The sequence below is a fragment of the Staurois parvus genome, unplaced genomic scaffold (assembly GCF_062004578.1).
Source record: "Staurois parvus isolate SC_StPar_1 unplaced genomic scaffold, SC_StPar_1.0 ptg000894l, whole genome shotgun sequence".
NCBI classification, from domain to species: Eukaryota; Metazoa; Chordata; class Amphibia; order Anura; family Ranidae; genus Staurois; species Staurois parvus.
The window spans coordinates 1121512-1145692 of NW_028318690.1; the positions used below are offsets into that span (position 1 = coordinate 1121512).

The 24181-nt window shown below is 43.1% G+C and overlaps 1 protein-coding gene across 1 annotated transcript in view; it reads right to left on the reverse strand.

Annotated features, from left to right (window-relative positions):
- LOC149442359 (uncharacterized) overlaps positions 1-23392 on the reverse strand; it is a 35485-nt gene extending 12093 nt beyond the window's left edge. Inside the window, exons 1-3 of the mRNA XM_089656177.1 lie at positions 23234-23392; positions 16657-16802; positions 7543-7647 (exon numbers count right to left, since the gene is read on the reverse strand). Coding sequence (XP_089512303.1) covers positions 7543-7647; positions 16657-16802; positions 23234-23371 — 389 coding nt within the window. The 5' untranslated portion in view covers positions 23372-23392. The remainder of the gene's footprint in view (positions 1-7542; positions 7648-16656; positions 16803-23233) is intronic.
- Between the last annotated feature and the right edge of the window lie 789 nt (positions 23393-24181).

Sequence of the window (24181 nt, forward strand, 5' to 3'; positions counted from 1 at the left end):
AACAGCTTCCCATTGCCCACAGAGAGAGAGAGAGTGAGAGAGAGAGAGACTGCTCTACAATGCAAGTACAGAGACAGAGAAAGAGAAAGACTGCTCCACATTGCTCCATAGAGAAAGAGACTGCTTTACATTGCCCACACACAGAGAGAGAGAGACTGCTCCACATTGCCCGCTCACAGAGAAAGACCACTCCATATTGCCCGCACAGAGAGAGAGATCGCTTCACATTGCCTGCGCAGAGATAGCGAGAGAAAGACTGCTCCACATTGCCCCCGTAGAGAAAGAGAGAGAGAGAGAGAGAGAGAGAGTGTTTTACATTGCCCACAGAAAGAGAGAGAGAGAGACTGCTCCACTTTGCCTGCACAGAGGGAGAGAGAGAGACCGATGCACGTTGCCTGCACAGAAAAATACCACTTCACATTGCCCAGAGAGAGATTCCCAAGTAATCTGCTTGGCCTTGCAATGAAAAATCAAACCAGTGAACATGACAAAGATTAGGAAGGACCTGAAGGATGCAAAACAAATCCTGTGGTGCGTGTAGCAGGTCGTGGCAAACTATGGTGATGGCCGGGAATGTGCGTAACAGTGGGATTGGCTTAAAGGAGGACAATTAAACAGAAGCTGAGTATAGTCACTGTATACACTATGCACATATACAGAACCACAGTCCTTGTACCCACACTATACTCTATATACACTATACTCCTAACTACAAGTGTGCCACAAGTGTGGAGAGGGGAGAAGAAAGGAGAGAGACAGGGATAGGGAGAGAGAGTGAAAGAAAGGGGGTGCAGAAAGGGGAAGAAGGGGAGACATACTCTAACTAAATTACATTTAAAGTTCGGTCTATCAAACAGTTATGTTATACAGTACAGTGCCAAAAATGTTAAGTCAATGAACCCTGCAATATATATGCATAAAACCCTGTGCTAGCACTATGCACTCCACAATACAGTCATGGCCGAAATTGTTGGCACCCTTGATATTTTTCCTGAAAATCAAGTATTTCACACAAAAAAGGTATTGCATTAACACATGTTTTGCTATACACATGTTTATTCCCTTTGTATGTATTGGAACAAATATAAAACAGAGGCAGAAAAGCAAATATGACATAATGTCACACAAAACCCCAAAAATTGGCTGGACAAAAGTATTGGCACCCTTAACTTAATATTTGGTTGCACACCCTTTGGAAAACATAACTGAAATCAGTCGCTTCCTATAACCATCAATAAGCTTCTGACACCTCTCACCCGGAATTTTGGACCACTCTTCCTTTGCAAACAGCTCCAGGTCTCTCTTATTGGAAGGACACCTTTTCCCAACAGCAATTTTAAGATCTCTCCACAGGTGTTCAATGGGATTTAGATCTGGGCTCATTGCTGGCCACTTCAGAACTCTCCAGCGCTTCTTTGCCATCCATTTCTGAGTGCTTTTTGACGTATGTTTGGGGTCATTGTCCTGCTGGAAGACCCAGGATCTTGGACGCAAACCCAGCTTTCTGACACTGGGCCCTACAGTGCGACCCAAAATCCTTTGGTAATCCTCAGATTTCATGATGCCTTGCACACAGTCAAGGCACCCAGTGCCAGAGGCAGCAAAACAACCCCAAAACATCATTGAACCTCCACCATATTTTACCGTAGGTACTGTGTTTTGTTCTTTGTAGGCCTCATTCCGTTTTCGGTAAACAGTAGAATGATGTGCTTTACCGAAAAGCTCTATCTTGGTCTCATCTGTCCACAAGACGTTTTCCCAGAAGGCTTTTGGCTTACTCAAGTACATTTTGGCAAACTGTAGTCTTGCTTTTTTATGTCTCTGTGTCAGCAGTGGGGTCCTCCTGGGTCTCCTGCCATAGCGTTTCATTTCATTTAAATGTCGACGGATAGTTCGCGCTGACACTGATGCTCCCTGAGCCTGCAGGACAGCTTGAATGTCTTTGGAACATGTTTGGGGCTGCTTATCCACCATCCGGACTATTCTGCGTTGCAATCTTTCATCAATTTTCCTCATCCGTCCACGACCAGGGAGATTAGCTACAGTGCCATGGGTTGCAAACTTCTTGATAATGTTGCGCACTGTGGACAAAGGCAAATCTAGTTCTCTGGAGATGGACTTGTAACCTTGAGATTGTTGATATTTTGCCACAATTTTGGTTCTCAGGTCCTCAGACAGTTCTCGTCTCCTCTTTCTGTTGTCCATGCTTAGTGTGGCACAGACAGACACACAATGCAAAGGTTAAGTGAACGTCTCTCCTTTTTATCTGCTTTCAGGTGTGATTTCTATATTGCCCACACCTGTTACTTGCCCCAGGTGAGTTTACAGGAGCATCACATGCTTGTAACATTCTTATTTATCCGCAGTTGTGAAAGGGTGCCAATACTTTTGTCCAGCCCATTTTTGGAGGTTTGTGTGACATTATGTCGAATTTGCTTTCTTTCCTCCCTTTTTTTGTTTTGTCCCAATACACACAAAGGGAATAAACATGTGTATAGCAAAACATGTGTTAATGCAATACGTTTCGTGAGAAATACATGATTTCCTGGAGAAATATCAAGGGTGCCAACAATTTCGGCCATGACTGTATATCTAATAATCAGGGTACAAGGTGCATGAAATATTAACCTTTTTCATGTGCTGCCAAGAAATCACATTACTCCACTCAAAACCAAACTTCTGTATATATCTGATATCAGTATCCAGTTTAGATGTACCATACTATTCGTACTGTTTTATAAGGTTGGCCATACATTATACAATTTTCTATCCATCAACCACAGTTTGAAGGAAAGAAAGTTGCTTCCCCTTCAATACAGTTAGTGTTGATGGGGGAATCCCTCCCGCTGTTCAATTGTATTCTGTCAGTAGGAAGTTTCCCAGCCATCACCAATTCACAAAAAGAACATTGGGGAACTGGAGAAAGTATAGAGAAGGGCAACCAAACTGATAAGAGGCATGGAGGAGCTCAGCTATGAGGAAAGATTAGAGGAACTGAATTTATCCTCTCTTGAGAAGAGGAGATTAAGGGGGGATATGATCACCATATATAAATACATCAGTGGTCCATATAGCGAACTTGGTGTAGAGTTATTCACCCTGAGGTCAACGCATAGGACAAGGGGGCACTCTTTACGTCTGGAGGAAAAGAAATGTAATCTCCAAACACGGAAAGGTTTCTTCACAGTGAGAGCTGTGAAAATGTGGAATAGACTCCCTCAAGAGTTGGTTCTGGCCAGCTCAGTGGATTGCTTTAAAAAAGGCCTGGATTCTTTCCTAGATACACAGAATATAACTGGATATAACATTTATAGGTAAAGTTGATCCAGGGAATATCTGATTGCGTCTCGGGGGATCAGGAAGGAATTTTTTCCTTGCAGGAGCAAATTGGATCATGCTTTGCTGGGTTTTTTTTGCCTTCCTCTGGATCAACTGTGGGTACAGGATTATAACTTTTTTTTTTTAATGGTTGAACTGTATGGACTTTTGTCTTTTTTCAGCCAGACTAACTATGTAACTATGTAATTTTATCAGAATACAGTGATCACTGCCAGCAGCTATAGCAGCTTGAATTTGTTAGTCATGTCCATCTAAATCTGCTAGCCTAACACTACCCTCTCCCCAGACTGACAATGCTACTGTCCAAAGGTGTCTGCTTTACTACTTCCTCCAGAATGCAGACACCTTAAGCCAGGGTTCACATATATGCGGTGTGGTACATCGCATGTGATTCGCACAGGAACTGCACCGCATTCCTGTGCAAATCACATGTGATTTGTGTGCGGTGCGATTGGAGCCAAACATTTTGTATGGCTCCAATCGCACCGCAAAAAAAGGTGCAGGACCCTTTTTTTGGTCCACACTAGAATCGGATCGCATGGGTATTCACACCTATGTGATCCGATTCTGCACATTGCAACACGTTTTGCGGATCACTTTCAGGGTGTTATTAACTTAACATACACACCCGCAGCGGTTCGCATGATTGGGTTGCTATTCTGATGCGGTGCAGAATTCACAAAGAAAACTCTGCGAATTCCGCACCGCATTGGTGTGAACCAGGGCTTAGACTGGATCACCAAGTAAAATAAAGGGAAAAGGTCTAAACAAAAAAACCAATGCAGCCACCACATCTAAGGATTAGTAAATAGCAAGATGTTAATTTTCGTTTTTGGGTTTGATGCTGTTTAACATAATGTCTGACATTCTGTATGTGACCCCATGGTAAGTGTGGGTTTGTACTTAAGTCTGTATGTAAGGCCATCATTATCTATCTTATAAAATATTTAGGTTCTCTATTCACTCCTGAATTTACTGTCACTAATGGCAATAGCACCAAAGTCGATCTATTCACTATCTCAACCTAATTTTAAGAGAATGTTGTATTTTTCTGTACTTTTTTTTCAGCAATCTCACATTGAATTTTAAAATCATGTCTTTATATTGGTTGTTCAGCACAGATCACCACACCATGATCAACAAAATTAGGAAGGAAATATCTTGGTTGCGATTGCGAATTTTGTTTCCTGTTTGTCAATTCACACATATGGTGTGTGAGGTCTGCTGCAACACAAACTGAAGTTTAAATTTCATTCTGAATACTTTGCTTGCTATATAGTTTTAAGTATATACAGTATGTAGCATTTCAGTTAGCCTGAGGTTGTAATTGCTAGCCAAAAATACGAGAGGGCAGTTAGATGTGCGTGCTCTAAATCTTTTAGTTGCCTTGCACATAAACTGAATGCCTGGCTCAGCTGACCATTCCTTTTTGTGCCTAAGAAGGAGACTTCTCAAGTGGGAGGATGGGGGAAAATACCCTTCAGACAAGGTTTCCAATCCTGTATGATTACACTTTCTCTCATTCAAAATAAATAAAAAGCGGTTTTCATTGGAAATTGTTTTTTAATAAAGTGAAATTGGCTTGAGTTCTTTTTTAACCTTGTTTATTTCACATGAGAACAAAGTTCTGTTGATAGATACCCTTCCCACCCAACCACTGGTGGTGAGGGGCCCCAGCTTCTTTCTGGTGGCCGGCATATGCAGCTGGGTCCTCCCTGTACATATAGCATATCAGGGCATCATGTTATGTTCATTCCAAACCACATACTGTTCTTGTGAATGGATGCCGATTCTAGACCTTTCCTTCTCATCCTGGTCACTGCACACATTAACCCCTTTATATGTGGAATATTCTGACATATGCCTATGTTTCACCTGTGGTTCAGAAGGAAGGTCCAGAAGTCCAACCTTCCACCCGTGGCTCATAAAACATGAGGCCTGGGCCACCTGATGCAAGCTATATAAGGGGATATTGTCTCACTATCAAGCAGGTGACTCTTTTTCTTTCATCGCTACCCTCTCCAGATCTGACCACGCTTGCACCAATAAAATACATCTTCAGTCTCCCAAGCATTTCCTGTATTCTGTAATTCTGTATAAATCTTACGTTACTGTATTAGAGCATCACACTGAGGCTATTTATTGCAGCAAAACTTCTTTTACTGATAACACATTTCACAGAACAGTCTTTTCCGGGGGGGAGGGGGGAGTGCTGTAAAGGGAATTTAGGTTTTGATATGGTATTCGTGTTTTGTATTTTGGTCCTATTTTTTATGTATCAAGATGTCCTTTTTTTTTGTACTAGAAAAATTTAATAAATATATATATATATATATATATATATATAAAACAAAGAACAGTCCTTTCCAATGGTAAGTAGACATGTGCAATTTATTTCAGTATGAATGGAAATTCAGACTAGGTTTTCTTTATTTGGAGATTCGGAAGTATCCAAATCTCTGAATGACAATAGTAACAAATTTCAGCGTATCCGAAATAAATAATAACAAAACAACAAATTAATTCATATTCATTAATTTCATTTGGATGACATGATGCGATAATTTGGGCCTTTTGTTAATGTTTGAAGCATCCGAAATAATGTAACGACATAATGAATGACCTGAATTTCTGATCCATGTTGTTTTTATTTTGCATTAACATTTTTCATTATTATAAAAAAAAAATGCACTATATATGAAATGGAAACATATTGCAATAAATACAGTAGGCTATAAAAGTGAAAAAGGGTGATGATTCCTACATATTGTGTTTGGGTTGGATGGAGATGGATCCATCAGAATCTCCGAATCATAACATAACAAATGAATCCAAAATTAATTTTGTTCCATTCGTTCTGTCAGATATTGTCCAATCAGCTCATTCCATTTCTCTTTGTAATGAATGAACATAACAAAAGAATCCAAAATTAATTTAGTTCCATTTGTTCTTTCGGATATTGTCCAGTCAGCTCGTTCCATTTCTCTCTGTAATAAATTAACGTAATGAATGAATCTGAAATTAATTTTGTTCCATGCTTTCTTTCGGATATCGCCCAATCAGATCATTCCATTTCTCTTTGTGGTTTGGACTAGCAGGGATGACTCAGGATGCATAAGCAATCTGCATTTTAACACGTTAAAATGATAATCTCTGCCAATTCATTTTTATTTTGCATTAATATTTTTCATTTTTATAAAAAATGTACTAGATATTAAATAGAAACATATTGCAATAAATACAGTAAGGTATAAAAGTGAAATTGGAAGATGATTCCTACTTATTGTCTTGGGTTGGATGGAAGTGGATCCATCAGAATCTCCAACATAACGAATTAATCCAAAATTAATTTTGGTCCATTCGTTCTTTCAGATATTGTCCAATCAATTCATCCCATTTAAGGTATTCACAACCCATATTAAGTCCATAAAGGCAATGTCCCCGAAGGGGAGGGAAGCCTAAGCACCCTTCAGCTGTTCTCTCTCTTCTGTGGTGCCAGGCAATCTCCTTCATCTCCAAGCTTCTCCTACTTCTAAAGGGGCACCCCACGTCACAACGCTACTTGGAGGAGGGGCAACCCTTAAAGGAACCTCTACCTGCCTACACACTGATACTTAACTTTAAAATGCTTCCCCACCACTTGATTTGCCTGAAGAAGTATAATCCCTGTATGAGCACAGTCAGTGTTTGAGTTTTCAGAGGGATAAAGTCCATTATGTGACAGTGTTGGAGCCTAGTGAATGGCAGTTCAGGACCAAGGTCTGCATTTTGAGAGGAAATGGAGAATACACAAGTTCCTTCATACCTGGAATTCTTGGGTATTTATTGCTCCCATAGGTGAGTGGAACAGCAAAAATGTGTAGTGAAGGTAAGTGTTAGTGGGTAGGAGGATGCTCTTTCCATCCTGAATTAGAAAAGTAACAGATTATTGATAAAGGCCCTCTTAATATTATTATTTGCTTTTTTTCAATAATGAAGTGCTGAAGTGGTAACAGTTACAGTGCACAATACAATGCAAGTGAGAATACTGCTTGACATGACACTTTTGCATTACTGTTTCCTACTGTATAAAGGCCATTATTCTACCTACGCACCACATGACTTGGACTGAACATCAAGAGCAGAAAGATGATTTGGTAAGACCTTCTTCTAAGGTGAGCTTGTTTGATGTTGTATGAAACATTGCACATTTCCATCACTTACCCATTGTTTGAATCCATGAATTTCCTTATGTGCTCTTTTCCTCCATTATTAACTACTAATCCAAGTAACTCTAGAGCATTGTATACTTCAATTTCATTAAGAAATCTACGAAAGAAAAGAAATGTGATTGATTTCAGGAATCTTCACAGTGATATCAAACACACAAGGCTTACAGCACCTGGTAGCCCCAGGCGGTCTCCCATCCAAGCACTAACCAGGCCAGAACCTGCTTAGTCTCTAAGATCAGGCAAAGTCAGGGACATTCAGAGCAATGTGGCTATGGGTAAGACTTGGAAATGTAAACAGATAACCAATATAAAACAGTATCAAGAAATATATCAACTGTACAGATTACTAATGAAACAATTCAAGTCCAGATCTACATTGAGACCATTAGGGATCAAAGTGTTAGCTCTATAGATCCAAAAATTTCTCTCTTGGATAAATTTGTTTTGAAATTTCCACCTGGCCAGTGCCTTAAGGTCTTTTTGATTTCCCAAAATTGATACCTTTAACCACCTCCCGTCCAATGACGGGCGCAAGGTGGTTCTCTCGTTCTGATAGGACGTCATATGACGTCCTGCCATTCTCACCGCGCATGCGCGGCTCAGGGAGCGTGCAGCGCGGTGATCGGTGGTGCTCTGTGTCCCTCGGACACAGGGGATCACCGGTCATGGAAAGAGCCAAAGATGCACAAGTCGGTCATGTGATCAGCTGTGTCCAATCACAGCTGATCACATGTAAACAGGGAAATGCCGGTTATCGGCATTTCTCTCCTCTCGAGCTGTCACGCTGACAGCTCGTGAGGAGAGGAGAGCCGGTAATCGGCTTTCCGCGGAGGGGACATGTACACTGATCATCATGGCACGGATGATCAGTGTGCCCTGATGATCAGTGTGGCCCCAGAAGTGCCACCTGTCATAGTCCATCAGTTCCAGCTGAACAGTGCCACGTGCCAGTGCCCATCAGTGCCACAATGCCACATATCAGTGCATACCAGTGCACATCAATGCCACAAATCAGTGCCCATCTGAGCTGCCCTTCAGTGTCACCCATTAGTGCCAGTCAGTGCCACCTATCAATGACAATCAGTGCCACCTATCAGTGCCAGTCAGTGCCACTTATCAGTGCCAGTCAGTGCCGCCTATCAGTGCATGTCAGTGCCACCTATCAGTGCCAGTCAGTGCTGCCTATCAATGCCAGTCAGTGCCACCTAAGAGTGCCAGTCAGTGCCGCCTAACAGTGCCAGTCAGTGCCGCCTATCAGTGCCGCCTATCAGTGCTGCCTTTCAGTGCCCATCAGTGATGCCTGTCAATGCCCATCAGTGCCACCTACCAGTGCCTCCTCATCAATGCCCATCAGTGCCACCTATAAGTGTCCATCAGTGCATCTTATCAGTGCTCATCACTGCAGCCTCATTAGCGTACATCAGTGAAGGAGAAAAATCACTTATTTACAAAATTTTATAACAAAAACTAAGAAAAAACTTTTTTTTTCAAAATTTTCAGTGGTTTTTGGTTTGTTTAAGAAAAAATAAAAAACCCCGAGGTGATTAAATACCACCAAAATAAAGCTCTATCTGTCACAAAAAAATGATTAAAATTCCATATGGGTACAGTGTTGCATGACCGCGCAATTGTCATTCAAAGTGTGACAGCGCTGAGAGCTGGAAATTGGCCTGGGCAGGAAGGGGGTACAAGTGCCCTGTAGGCTAGTGGTTAAGGGTCCTTGTTTTGATGTAATTGAAAATGCTTGGTTAACTAATGGCCTTTAAAGCCCCTTTTTATATTGCTGTCCAGTGATTCTGTTCTTTTTTTCTACTGTTTTTAAGCGAGTGTAACCAATTTTGTGCAAAAGTTTAATAATGGGATTACGCTCTATGGGCCTTTCTTGCCATTACATTTACATGTGTTAGCACACCAGATATTGGGTCTTAAAAGTGTGGAGGAGAGGTGTGCAATAAGGAGGACTAAAAGTCCCAGCAATCCCAAGACATCTGAAGCCTCCCTGCAGTGTGGAGGAGAGCTGGCCAGCAAGGAGGACTGCACGTCCCAGCAATGCTAAGATATTTACAGTTTACTGCCAGTGTAGAGGAGCAGTGACCAGTAGGGAGAACTACAAGTTCCAGTAACCCCAAGATATCTGCAGGAAAAATGCATATGACTTCTAGCATTGCACGTTAGAGTCCACAGCTGTTGGTGAGTGTGGAAACACAGGAGTGGAGCATGATATTCTGATTTCTGCACCAGTATTGGAAGATTATACATTTACTATTTATAGTGGAATACACCTTGTTTACACTTTGAAATTTAAGCAAGATGATTATGGACATTAGTTATTTTTTATGAATTTTACGGTCTTTTTTGGTGGTTTATTATCATATGTTTAGTAGTGGGCAGCGCTTTGTTATTTATATATTCAATTATGAGGGCTTATACCTGTTATTAGCAGCAGGCTACACACACTTATTTTGCTTTATTCATTTTTCTATGTATATATTGCATATTTAATTTTTTTTTTATATTATTCGCACTGTAACCATGGTGGTGAAAGTGAATGTCCGTGCAAAGTTTAGTATATATCACAAGTTGTATGGGATTACTATATTCACAATTTTTGGGGCTTTTACTGTTTTAGGCTAGGTTCACACTTGAGCGGGTTTACAGCATGCATTTCCTGCCAAAAAGACGGTGCCCACTCCATACGATTTCCCTGCAGTTCCCAGTGAAGTGACTGACCTCAGGTGATACACAGAGATGAAACAAATCCTCCTACATACGTTGTATCTGTTTATCTGCATCCATCTTTCTACTACATCCATTCAAAGTGCAGAATTTGCTCAGGATCTCTCAGCTTGGATCAGAATCAGCACTGTCAAATGATCTGGACAAGTCATCCACATGGACATTTTTGGAACCAAGCCGGAAGGTAATGTTGAAATTAAATCTGGCAAAGAAGAGAGCCCATCTTTCTTGTCTGGGGTTCAAACACCGGACGCACTGGAGATACTGGAGGTTCTTATGATCAGTATAAATTAGAATGCGATGTGGGGATCCCTCCAGCAGATGTCGCCAATCCTGCAGTGCCAGCTTGATTGCCAGCAATTCCCGATCACCAATAGTGTAATTCTTTTCAGCATCCGAAAATTTCTTAGAGTAGAAGGCACAAGGACGAAGCTTACCATCATGCATTTGGAGCAGGACGGCCCCACTCCCAAAGATGAAGCATCTACCTCCCAGAAAAAATGCTGAAAAATGTCCAGATGAATGAGAATCAATGCAGAGAGAAATGTGGATTTTAGTCTGTGGAATGCGTCGACTGCCTCAGAAGGCCAGGTTCTGGAATTGGAACCCTTTTGAGTCAAATAAGTGATTGGGGCCACCAGTGAAGAATAGTCAGGAAGGAACTGGCGATAGAAGTTAGTGAATCCCAAGAAGCGCTGTGTAGCTTTCAACCCAGAGGGCTGAGGCCAATTGGAGATGGCTTGGAGTTTAGCAGGATCCATAAGCAGCCCTTTATCTGTGACTATGTAGCCTAGAAAAGGAACCTGGGTTTGTTCGAAGAGACACTTCTTCAACTTTGCATACAGGCGGTGGTCCCGAAGAACAGGAGAACAGTACACATGTGCTGATGATGAGTTTCTTAATGTAGAGTAAAAATGAGTATGTCATCCAGATAGACAATGACACAAACATACAAAAGATCAGAAAAAATGTCATTACCAAAGTTCTGAAAGACGGCTCAAGCATTACACAAGCCGAAGGACATTACAAGATATTCATAGTGCCCGTCTCTGGTATTGAAAGCTGTTTTCCACTCATCACCCTCATGGATCCTAACCAGAATGTATGCTCCATGGAGATCTCGCTTAGTGAAAATTCGAGCATCTCGGAGTCTGTCCAAGAGTTCAGAAATCAGAGGTAACGGGTACGGGTACCGATTCTTAACGGTGATAGCATTGAGACTGCTATAATCCGTGCAGGGTCGTAGCGTACCATCTTTTTTCTCCACAAAAAAGAATCCAGCCCCAGCTGGAGAATTCGACTTACGGATAAATCCTTTCTGCAAATTCTCTGCAAATTCTCCTGGACGTATTAAGACATGGCTTGAGTCTCAGGAATGGAGAGAGGGTAAACTTTACCTCTTGGTGGAGAAGACCAGGTTGGAGGTCAATAGCACAATCATAAGGACGGTGAGGTGGCAAAGAGCCAGCAGCTTTCTTACAAAAGACATCTTGGAAGGCCTGATAGTGCGGAGGGAGGTCCTAAGGCCAAGATAGAGCCATCAACTGCAGATACTGATAGGGGTGTCATCAAGGGAACACGAGGAATGCCCAATTCAGCGGCCAAGGATTGTTCGATGAAATTTCCGGCTGCCCCAGAGTCCACATAAGCTGAAACCTGATACGAGTTCAGAGCCCAATGGATGGAGACAGGTATAACAAATCGAGGGAAGGAAGTGGAGTTCAGGTTCTGGTCTAGATCTCCTCCCTCAAAGTGTTTACCAGACGGACCGAACAAGACTTAATTACATGACCCTTAGCCCCACAGTAAAGGCATAGACCAAGTCTTAGGCGACGCGATCGCTCTTGTGGAGTGAGGCGTGTTCGGCCTAACTGCATTGGTTCCTCGGAAGTCGGCCCAGCTGCTGAGGTAGGTGGTTCAGGGAATTTGTGGAAAACAGGAGCCAACGAACCCACTTGGGAGTGATGTGAACCAGACTTTTCCAGCTCTTGTTCCTGGAAGCAGACATTGATTTGGATGCTAAGAGCAATCAAGTCATGCAGGACGGTGGGTATGTTTCTTCTGGCTAATTCGTCCTTAATACAGTCTGATAGACCTTGCCAAAAGGTTGCAGAAAGGACCTTATTATTCCATGCAAGTTCCGAAGCCAAGGTGCGAAACTGAACTGTGTACTGACCAACTGTCATGCTACCTTGGCGTAGCCGAAGAAGGGCCCCCGCAGCAGATGAAGTCCTGCCGGGCACATCAAAGGTTTTCTGGAAAGCTTGCTGGAAGGCTGGGAGACTGGAGATAGTGGGGTCTTGACACTCCTACGGTGGTGTGGCCCAAGCCAGTGCTTCACCTGAAAGGAGGGAAATCATCTATGCCACCTTGGAACGATCAGTAGGGAAATGATCGGCTGCTAGTTCAAAATGAATAGAGCACTGATTGATGAAGCCTCGACAAGCTTTGGGATCACCAGAGAAGTGAGGCGGTGGAGGCAGCTGGAGTCTCGAAGGATGGTGTTCCACTGGGGGAACAGCGGAAGGTTGAACAGCAGGAGCCGGAGCAGGGGCCGGAACAGAAGCCGAAGCAGAGGGTGAGGAAGTGGACACAGCCTGTAGCTGATCCAACCGGGAGGAGAGTTCCTGCAGACAGTGCACAATCTGTTCTTGATAGGCCTGCTGGACATTGACTCTCTGCGCCAAACCCTGAAGTTGTTCCAGGAGAGGCCACGGTGTCTCTGAGGAGCTCATGGCCTGAGCAAACTGTCAGCACCTGTGGTAGTGAGCTCTTGATCCACAACTTGGGGTTCCCCAGGGTGCGGAGTCTAAGCCTGCTTATTCATCAGGGCCCCTGATGGTGGGGATGGACTTGCAGCAGGCTGGGACCAGGTCACGGCCCCCCGGTATACCCAGCTGAGGTAGAGGAGACCGCTAGCGGGAGCAGGGTACAACGGGAGAAGACACAGGGAATCCAGTAGGCAAGCCGAGGTCAGGACAGGCGGAAAACAAGCAGGGTCAGGAACAGAGGCAGACTGACAACTCATGGGGCCCACGGGCAAATAGGGGATCATGGGGCCCCTGTGTCCTTGCCCAAGCTCAAAAAAGCCTATGAAAAAGGTACCAGAGGCATCTCATGGGGCCCCCTACTGACCCCGGGCTCTCGGGCAGTGCCCGAGTTTCCAAATGGTCAGTCCGCCCCTGGTCAGGAACGAAGCCGGGGTCGGTACACAGATAGACTATATAGGATTCATAGTAGTAACACAAGGGAGCTCCAACAACAAGACGTTGCTCAGGCAAAGCTGTACAGACTGAGCATGTCTTAAATAGACAAGCCAGCTGGGAGGCGGCCCAGGAAGTGATAGAAGGGAAGGACATAAAGCCCAGAGGATAGCAGACGACGCCCACAGGTGAGCACAGACAAACACACATGTGAAGGAATCAAGAGCAGCAAAGAGGTAAGAATAAACACACAAGAGGCTGCAGGCTAACTTGTGACAGAAGCAGTTTTTGTCTGTTCAGGGTTTCCTAAGCTGGGTATTTGATTCCTCCCCCTGCTACTGGTAGAAGCTTCCAGAATATAGTGCAGGGACAGTTAAAGTATGGCCAATATGAATATTTATCATGCCCCAGCCAATCCCTGGAAGGAGGCTTCCAAAAGGTGGCTGGGGAGGTGATAAATGTTTGGGAGGCCTTTCCAGAGTGTTCTTTCTTCTCCAGGGAGAGCTCTGGTTCCTCTGGGACTGCTGCCCTAGGGAGATAGCTAATGAGACATACATTTGCAGCCTGGGCCTCAGAATTAGCTGGACTGAGGACCTGGAGAAGATTGCTAAGAGATTCTTTGCTGAAGGACAATGTCCTGAAATTTGGATCTGTAAAAGGATCTTTTATGTCCCTTACTGAGGATCTACCTGTGGATGCTGGGTGTCAGATAGCTCCTGGGACATTGTGGGTAAGACCTTGTTTGGGACTGTAGTGTGTGCCTGCTCCTGTAAGGATTTTCAACTAAAAAGCTTGTTCTCCCATGAATTGCTGTTATCGTTTTGTGACCTTACACCTCTCTCCTGTTAAAGCGCAGCAATAAATAATAAAAAGACATTCCCTAGACAGGGCCATTATTGTTAGTGTGCGTGAGATTGTGCTTGTGACTGGCAGCCTCTGTGCCAGCAAGGAAGATCCTCAGGGGGTAAGTGCTACATGCGTTCCATGGCTAAACCTTGTCACTTCCCCATTCTATGCTTAGTAGATGCTGAGGGGCTAAACCACTTAATTGTTTTGCATCTCTAAAAGATTATCTAAGATATCTACAGTTGAGTTCCTTGGTCTGCACATATGCTGTGGCATTTTATGAAAGGGTTTATATTGTCCATGATGGATTTTTTACATTTATTTTATATTAGAGCGATCTACAAAAGAGTAATTGGAAAATGCAAAGTGGATGCCCAAATATGGCCGGTGATCCCTCTGTTGAAGTATGAAAGATATAAGAAGCCAGACTCTACCAGACTACACCTATACCTAAAATACTAATTTTGAGTGAGCTGACTATGCATGAAAATGCATCTAGCATCTGTTCTAGGTTGTGTTATTGCTGGGATAAAATGGCCGAAACCATACACCACTTCCTTCTACTGCTGTTAGACCACACAACTAGCAAGGAGACAAATGTTTATTAGCTCTGATTGACAGCACATGTCTTGGGAACTAGGCACTTACCTGAAGTTCACCAACACTAGGTATGCAGAGGGAGGAGGTGTGTCACATTCCCTGTTTCACCCCTTCTATCTTTTCCTTTGACCACAGGATGCAGGCAGCTGGGCCAAACAGTATCATTGTTTGCTAGGATGCAGACGTCTGAGCCACATAGCATCATTGGTTGCTAGGACACAGGCGACCAGACTGCACAGCGCCTCTGGTTATTAGGATACAGGCAGTCAGATGGCACAGCATCATGCTTTTCCAAGGTGCAGGTGGTCAGTTGCCTGCACCACAACAGCCAAAGAGGCTGTGTGGCCTGGCTGCCTGAATCCTTACAGCCAATGATGCTGTGTGGCCCAGACACCTGTGTCCTAACAAGCCCTGTGCAGCCTGGCTGCCTACATCCTAGTGAACAATGAAAAGACAGAAGGGGCAGAACAGAACTGGGTGGGCTACCCCAGATGCCCTTACTGCACTGGGGGCAATGGCAACTGAGCTTAATGTTAGTTATGCCCACAAATCAAGCTGCCATCGGGGAAAAAGCAGGCTTCTTTTATTGGAGAGTCTAATACAGGTATTTAGACATGAATGTATGGACCTATTTTTAATTTTGTAATGCTCATAAGAGTTTTTCTTTAAGTTTGAACCAAGGTGGTCAAAAGAAATCTGTGGTCCCAAATGTGTTGGAATTGTGTACTTACTGTATATATGTGTATCACCCTCATAGTCAGTTGGGGGGGCTAGACTCCAATTTTAGCAAGGACGGCTGAGTAGCAACCTGGGTGTGATAGCTAGCAGGGGTCAAATTATGGTCAGAGCTGAGAGGCTCTGCAGACCAGCCCTCTGGAATTTCCCTCTGCTCTATAATTTTGGAGAAAGGTCTAGAAGCAATGGGTGGATCTGAGGAGTGGCTAGTCTTTACTCTTGAAGGATCCTGGCCAATCCCCAACAGGAGGCTTGGTAAGGGGCCAGGATAACCTTTAAGAGCAACGGAGCTTGCTCAGCAGCAGGAGAGTTCAGGTGGAAAAGGAAGATGTGAGGCTGAGGAGCAGGAGCCTGGAAGGGAGCCCAGATGGGAGGGGGGCTCCCTTCCAGGCAGAAATACCTGGGAAGGCTGAAAGTTTAGGACTTCATTGGCCCCCCGAGAGAGGACCATTTGTGTGGCAGGGAAGGAACGGCCCAGCTAGAAGGTCTGGTAGCAGCCACCAACCCAACAGCAACACAGGAGAAGGACTTAATGAGTACACCTGCACCCCCTGCGCCAGATAGGGGAAGGAGGCACTCTAGTTGGAAGCTGGATTAGCTTGCCACCAAAGACTGTTTCAATATTTACGTGGCAGACACTGGATCCGCTGCTCAGGGATTCCTCCAGACAGCTGGGAAAAGAAGAGGAAGTACTACAGGAGATGCTGGCTAGCTCTCCAGAAGAGACCGATGTCTGTAACCACTGAACATAGTTCAGGACGTTTTCCTCTGTTTCTCAGTTCAATTGGGCGTCCCGTACACCCCTTACCCTATCCAAATTGAAACCCCTCTAATAAATATCAAAAAACAAGCTCAAGGACTGGTTACTGATTCCTGAGTACAAGTTGGTGTGGAAATGTGTGTTGCCTGGCTGTGCAGAACTATAGGGGGACCCAACACTTTAGAAACTCCTAAAGAGGTAGTGCTACATATGGTAGTTCACTTACCCAGTGTTACTTGAATTTACACATTTGAAAACAAGCTCTAAATCTTTTGTGTTCTTTATTGATGCCCTTCTCTCTGTATCTTCAACCGAATTTGACATGACAGCTATTTGATGTCCATTCCCCCATTCTTGAAGAGCTGACAGCAGCTAAGATGAAGAAGAAAATCAGTAGCATTAAATAAAATGATAAGCAACTCTAAGATAACATTTTAGGATATTAAATGTCATTATGGAGTTCCATGGCCAAGGTCCCTTTCATGTTAATGTTATGTTAATTTAGCAACGTTTTTAAAAGATTTTTAATATACAAGTTTACTTTAAAAGGACTATTTTTTCCTTATTGTTTTCTACAAATATAGGCATGCACATTTTTATGAACAACTATAACATAAAATACATCATATTTGTATTATGTCAGTTGCCTATTGTATTTAGTTTTTGGCGTTACTTGTTTGTTATGACTATTTTTATAATGAGATGGCTACAGAAAGGGTACTATGTTAAAGGGAGGGCTAGTGTCATTATTAGTGCAATGATTAAGGTTACAGGGTGTCAGGTGCAGGTAAAGTTCCGCGGCGCACAAATATGCACGCAAATATGCTCATGCGCAGTCCTTGCGAACCAAACAGATGTGCAGTTGCTTGGACATAGGTGCTCACACGTGTGCGCGCGCATGCGCACTCGCGCATACAGGTGCGTGCTTGTCACTAATGCTGGTGCCAAAAGGCCTATTTAAACTGGCTGCAGTAGTTGTCCCATTGCCATATGGTCTTATCCCTGCTTGTGTTCCCTGATTCCTGTGATTGTCTCCCGATACTGAACCGGCTTGTTCCTGACCTCCGCTTGACCACTACCTGCCCTGACCTCTGGCTTGCCTTGGATTACCCTTCTGTCTAGGCTCCTGCCTTCCGCTGCTGAAATGGCCTGTGACCTGACTACTCTTCCTCCTGCCGCTTAAGCCTGATCTGTCTGACCAATACCGAACCCGACTCGTCTGACCCTGCATCCTCAGTACACTGTTCTCGGGTATCCATCCATCCAGTACGGCTGCATCAAAACCCTGCTTCCTGTCTCCGGCCTACAACACATCCGCTTACCAGCTATTACTGGACTGATCACAGGCATTCATACCCCACCGTGCCCCTGCGGCCGCTGTCTCACCATCAGCGGTCCTTGAGCTGGAGTCAGGCTCACTATCCAGGTGCGTGACACAGGGAGGGGTTAGTGTTAGGGTTTTAGAGAGAATTAGTGTGAGGGTTTGTATAAGGGTTGAGGTTACAGGGAGGATTAGTGTTAGGGTTATTAGGAGGATTAGTGTAGGGGTAGGGTTACAGGGAGGATTAGTTTTAGGGTTATTAGGAAGATTAGTGTAAGAGTAGGGTTACAGGGAGGATTATTGTTAGGGTTACTAGGAGGATTAGTGTAGGGGTAGGGTTACAGGGAGGATTAGTGTCAGGGTTACTAGGAGGATTGGTGTAGGGGTAGGGTTACAGGGAGGATTAGTGTTAGGGTTATTAGGAGGATTGGTGTAAGGGTAGGGTTACAGGGAGGATTAGTGTCAGGGTTACTAGGAGGATTGGTGTAGGGGTAGGGTTACAGGGAGGATTAGTGTTAGGGTTACTAGGAGGATTGGTGTAAGGGTAGGGTTACAGGGAGGATTAGTGTCAGGGTTACTAGGAGGATTGGTGTAGGGGTAGGGTTACAGGGAGGATTAGTGTTAGGGTTACTAGGAGGATTGGTGTAAGGGTAGGGTTACAGGGAGGATTAGTGTCAGGGTTACTAGGAGGATTGGTGTAGGGGTAGGGTTACAGGGAGGATTAGTGTTAGGGTTATTAGGAGGATTGGTGTAAGGGTAGGGTTACAGGGAGGATTAGTGTCAGGGTTACTAGGAGGATTGGTGTAGGGGTAGGGTTACAGGGAGGATTAGTGTCAGGGCTACTAGGAGGATTAGTGAAGGGGTAGGGTTACAGGGAGGATTAGTGTCAGGGTTATTAGGAGGATTAGTGTAGGGGTAGGGTTACAGGGAGGATTAGTGTTAGGGTTATTAGGAGGATTAGTGTAAGGGTTGGGTTGCAGGGAGGATTAGTGTTAGGGTTATTAGGAGGATTAGTGTAAGGGTTGGGTTGCAGGGAGGATTCTTTTGAAGGTTTCCGGGAGGGTTACTGCGGGGGTTTGTGTAATGGTTAGGGTCCCAGGGAGGATTAATGTAGGGGTTATAAGGAGGGTTAGTGTAAGGTTTAGGGTTATAAATAAATGAACATAATATACATATTAAGTTGTTGAAGTTGATTCTGGAATTCTTGATTGAGACAGCGTTGGTTTTAAGGAAAATAGTTTTTATAAAGAGGATTAGATTACTGTAAGGGTAACAAGGAAGGTAGAGAGACCCAAGAGACCTTTCTTTGTGGTCCTAGTTCTTTAAGAACTCCTTTATACATATAATTTTTTATTTTGGTAATTTCAGTATTAGCAACTAGTCTAGAGATGAAAGCATATATATGGACAACAGTCAAAATCATATATTAAGTTCCACATTGTATTTGAATTATTACACTATTAATCTAATTAAAGCAGTAGTAAACTGCAGTAAAGGGGAAAAAAAAGTCCCCTGCAAGGTAATGTCATAAAGTTCTAGTATGCATCACATACTAGCACATTATGTAAAACTTACCTTAAAATGAAGCCCTCCAGTGGCGTGCTATCACCGCTGTAGAGGATTCCATCTTCACCCATCTTCCTTCCAGGTTTTCAAGCTCCGGCAATCTGACAGGCCGGACCGCGATGACGTCACTCCCGCACATGCACGCGGGAGTCCCGGGCCATGACACACAGCTCTGAAGGAATGGCATGGATATGCTGTTCCTTCAGAGCGCGTGCGCAGGTTTAAAAAAAGAGAGAATATCTCCTAAACGGCGCACGTTTAGGAGATATTCATTTTACCTACAGGTAAGCTTTATTATAACCTTAACTGTATGTAAAATTAAAAAAAATAGTTTACTGCCACTTTAAGCTTGAACTTTGTAAACTTCACAACATCCCCACACATTTATTTCCTTGAATTCTGTGACACGTACAGTAACCACTATGAGCTGTGAGTAGGCAGTGATAGAGTTACACTTGTCTTCTGAGAAGGAAGTGCTTTTTGCTGGGATTTAAAGTGCCATACACATGGTTTTTATGTAAGTGCAATTTTAAGTGTTTTTTACCTAATAAGTAAGGTGTTACGCTATGGAAGTTTCCCAGTGGTGGAGGAGTACTGTGGATGTTCTGGAGGAGTTTTCGCAAACGATTGGTCTAGAGGCGTTTCCATATATAGAGTCCGTCATCAGCGTGTAGAGGTATCAAGACCACACAAACGGCCAACTTTCCTGCAGGAGAGCGCTGCAACATCTAATGCAATATTTTACCTACCATTCAAAGTGGTTAGTTATCTGTGGTGAGTGGGGCTCTGGAGGGGGAGCACTAATTGGAGCACTACGCACAAAGAATTGCTATGGATAAGAAGTTTTACTACTGTATCACTTAGTATTTATACTTGATGCGGATAGGGTTTTTTTTTTTGGAATTTCTTTGGAATGTTCATATGTTTGCACAATTATTGGGACTTTAATATACATACACATTGGTTTCATATAAACTTAGCGTATACACAGTTTGATGGCATTGTATATATGCTATTTTTAGGACTATTGTCGTTTGAGCACGTTGAATATGCATATTGGTTTTTATTTATTTCACTCTATGAGTAAGTTGGAAGTGACAAAACGCGACAGGGCGTGATGATGCGGCGACCGGAAGTGACGTTCACCAGAACCGGAAGTGATGCGACGGCGTCAGTGAACAGTAATCTGAAGGTGGTGAGAGCATCCACGGTCTTCTGTCATTCCAGGCTTATTCAGTAATATGATACTGGGCTTTTTACTACAGTTTGCTTGTGAGTAATGTCGATTTGGATTAATAAAGGATCTTGGTTTTAATACTACACCATTGGAGCGCCTCTCTGCTTTTTGTTTTACATGGTGATCATGAAAAAGGGGAATATCATGCTTGCATGATACAAGCATTGGAATGTATGGAATCCTTAATAGTTTGAATGCCTCCATGATGGTTGTACCCCATTTTTTTATAATCCGCTTATATTTGGAGAATTATTCTTTGAAGCCTGTTTTGCCAACCACGAAAGTGGGAGGCAACAACTATTGGCGAGTGCACATCCATGTGGGGGACACTTTGATGCATCTGGTTATTATTAGACAGCATGTGGTGGATTCCAAAGAAGGAGGAACAATTTATGTGGACTTTGGATTATTATATATAATTTCTGTACTCACAGTAAATCATTAATATAATTTTTTTGATTTATTCACATATTATTGTGTTATACTCACTATATCACCCTATCACTATTAACCTCCCTGGAGGTATTCCTGAGTGTAGCTCGGAGTAAAGTTTCAGCACCACAAGCGGTAACCCTGAGCTACACTCGGGAATACCTTGCACGGAGCGTTGCTCCGGGATCCCTTCTGCACTTACCTTGTCCTGCGCTCCCGCAATGCCCCCCCTGCAGCGTCCCCGGCAATGTCCTCCGGCCGATGCCCTTCGGCAATGTCCTCCGGAACGTCGCAGGGTTCCATTCCCTGCGACGTCAGGATGTATGGGGACAGAACTGGCGGGAAATTTAAAATGGTCGAAAAGTGACATTCACTAAACACACTAAAATCACATAGTAAAACATTACTGTATCAAACCATTTCACATACATTTTGTCCCTAGTGCTTTGTCCTGTGCCCTGCCTGCATTTTTACCGTTCTTTCTGCCTGGAAACTGAGAAACGTCCATGGCGTCCAAAAAGCGTCATTTTAGGTCAAAAGCGGTTTTAGACCAGCTAGAGAACAGCGATAGTAAATTAGAACTACTTGCAGAATTGAGTGATAATGATTCGTGGGGAAATTCGTTATCAGACACTGAAAACGATTTTGCGATTTTGCTCAGTGATGTGCAAACTTATTTAAAATTTCAGTGTTTTTGGTTTGATTATATTATTGAATTAAATTTATTGTTATATTATTATTTTTTATGATTATTTATTAAATTATAATTTATGATTTCATGTTTCAAATTTTAACAAACCCGGGATGTTTACTAGACTCTTGTTCGGACAGATTTCAGTGAGTTATTCCTAAAAATTACAGGCCTACAATAAAATAACTACATATTTCCATGCAAAAAAAGTACCGCTTTGAGCACAGAAATATTGACATAATCAGACCGCTAGGGAGGCTACTTTAGTGCCACTATAACACTTTATGTGTTGTTTTATTCACTCATTTATTATGGTTTGTTTAAAGTGGCAGCAGTTTTTTGATTAATATATATATTTATTGAATATATTAGATACACTAAGCACAATTTAATAGGTGTCGATAAATATCACATACACATTTATTTAATACACTTATCTAATACATTTGATTTGTTTTTATTTATGATTGAGTCACTGGGGAGGAGGGATAGAATTGTCAGCCCATAGGACCTTGAAGTATATGCACATTTGTAGGGACTCTTTATGCAGTAGGGTGTTTATTTATTTATCCACAACATTTTCAGTAGAGGCAGTGCAGCCATTTTTATGTTTGTAGACACTGCTGTGTCACCCATTTTACAGAGCTTGCCTTCTGCTTTACAGAAGTGCTGAGAGGAGGAGTTTCAGGAGGTGGAGTCAGTACAGGAAATACTGATTGCAGGTAGCAACGTACCATGGGATATGTAGTCCTTAGAAATTTAATGTAAACAGCAGAGGAGAAGCTGCAATGCATGCAGGGAATACAGAAAGGTGTTGAAAGAGAAGATCAACAGAGAGGCAGCATCACTGGCAGCACTCACAGCATGAAAGGAAAATTGTCAAGTAAGGCTCGGTACACATGGGCTGAAAAATGTCCGAAAATGGTAAGGTTGGCTGGAATGAGCCAACGTTTGGCCTGCGTGTACAGCTCCCTGTCTGACAGAAGCAGGCCTTACAGCCAGCTTTTGTCAAACGAGCATGTTGGAAAACCAGCATTCAATCAGTGCAGGCAGCCAATAGCCAATCACTGATCAGTGTGTTCTGGCGGGTGGGGGCTGTCAGAACACAAGAGCTCAGTTCGGGAGATTGCCGCACTAACATTGCTTAGTCTATATGGCAACCTCTCAGTTTTTTTTCATTCTGCCCTCTGAGTTTAACGAAAAAAAAAAAAACTTTACACTTGTACCCAGTTTAAGCTTAAATTGGATTGTAATTACTATGAAAATACCTCAATTTGTATGGGATGTTACTGCAAATATATATTGTTAATACTGTTAATAATTGTAAAATATTGTTAACATTCACCTTATAGTATTTTTGTAGTAATATACATATTTTAGGGTTGTAGCTAAATATCAGAAAATACATCAATGCTATAATATAATGGATTTTCAAAAAGAAATATTGTTTGTTTTGCTATTACAAATTTGATATTATAAATTTCACATCTTTTTATGTGTATTTTCTAAATCTACTATAACCAGCACTGAATAATATTTGGATAGATTATGCATACCTTTTCTCCTGGGACTGGCCTGGGAGTCAGTGTGAATGCAAACAGAGGCTTTTCTACTTGGAGTTCTTTAGAAGAGGACGATTTTTTAATAGTTTTCTTCTTTAGTTTCTTTTTAGGTGCCGGCATTTCTGTTGTCATATACAAACTTTTCTACACACACATAGACTGCACTGTTTGTTTGCATTTCTATTGGCAACCAGGAGGGAAAGGAAGAGACAACTGTAAGGTTACTAATTATCCACTAGATGGCAGGCACACATTAGAGGTTTCAGCTTTCTATACTTTTAACATAAATGTGTGCGCTTCAATAATTCGTTTTTGCTCCATAAGACGCGCCTAGGTTTTAGAGGAGAAAAACAAGAAAAAAATATTCTGAACCAATGGGCTGCAGACATATTACAGGAAATGACCAGAGACTGCGGACACAGTACAGGAGATGACCAGAGACTGCGGACATAGTACAGGAGATGACCAGAGACTGCGGACATAGTACAGGAGATGACCAGAGACTCGGGACATAGTACAAGAGATGACCAGAGACTGCGTACACAGTACAGGAGATGACCAGAGACTGCGGACATAGTACAGATGACCAGAGACTGCGGACACAGAACAGGAGATGACCAGAGACTGCGGACACAGTACAGATGACCAGAGACTGCGGACACAGGACAGGAGATGACCAGAGACTGCGGACACAGGAGAGGAGATGACCAGAGACTGCGGACACAGGACAGGAGATGACCAGAGACTGCAGACACAGGATAGGCGATGACCAGAGACTGCAGACACAGGACAGGAGATGACCAGAGACTGCGGACGTAGTACAGGAGATGACCAGAGACTGCGGACACAGTACAGGAGATGACCAGAGACTGCGGACGTAGTACAGGAGATGACCAGAGACTGCCGACGCAGTACAGGAGATGAGCAGAGACTGCGGATGTA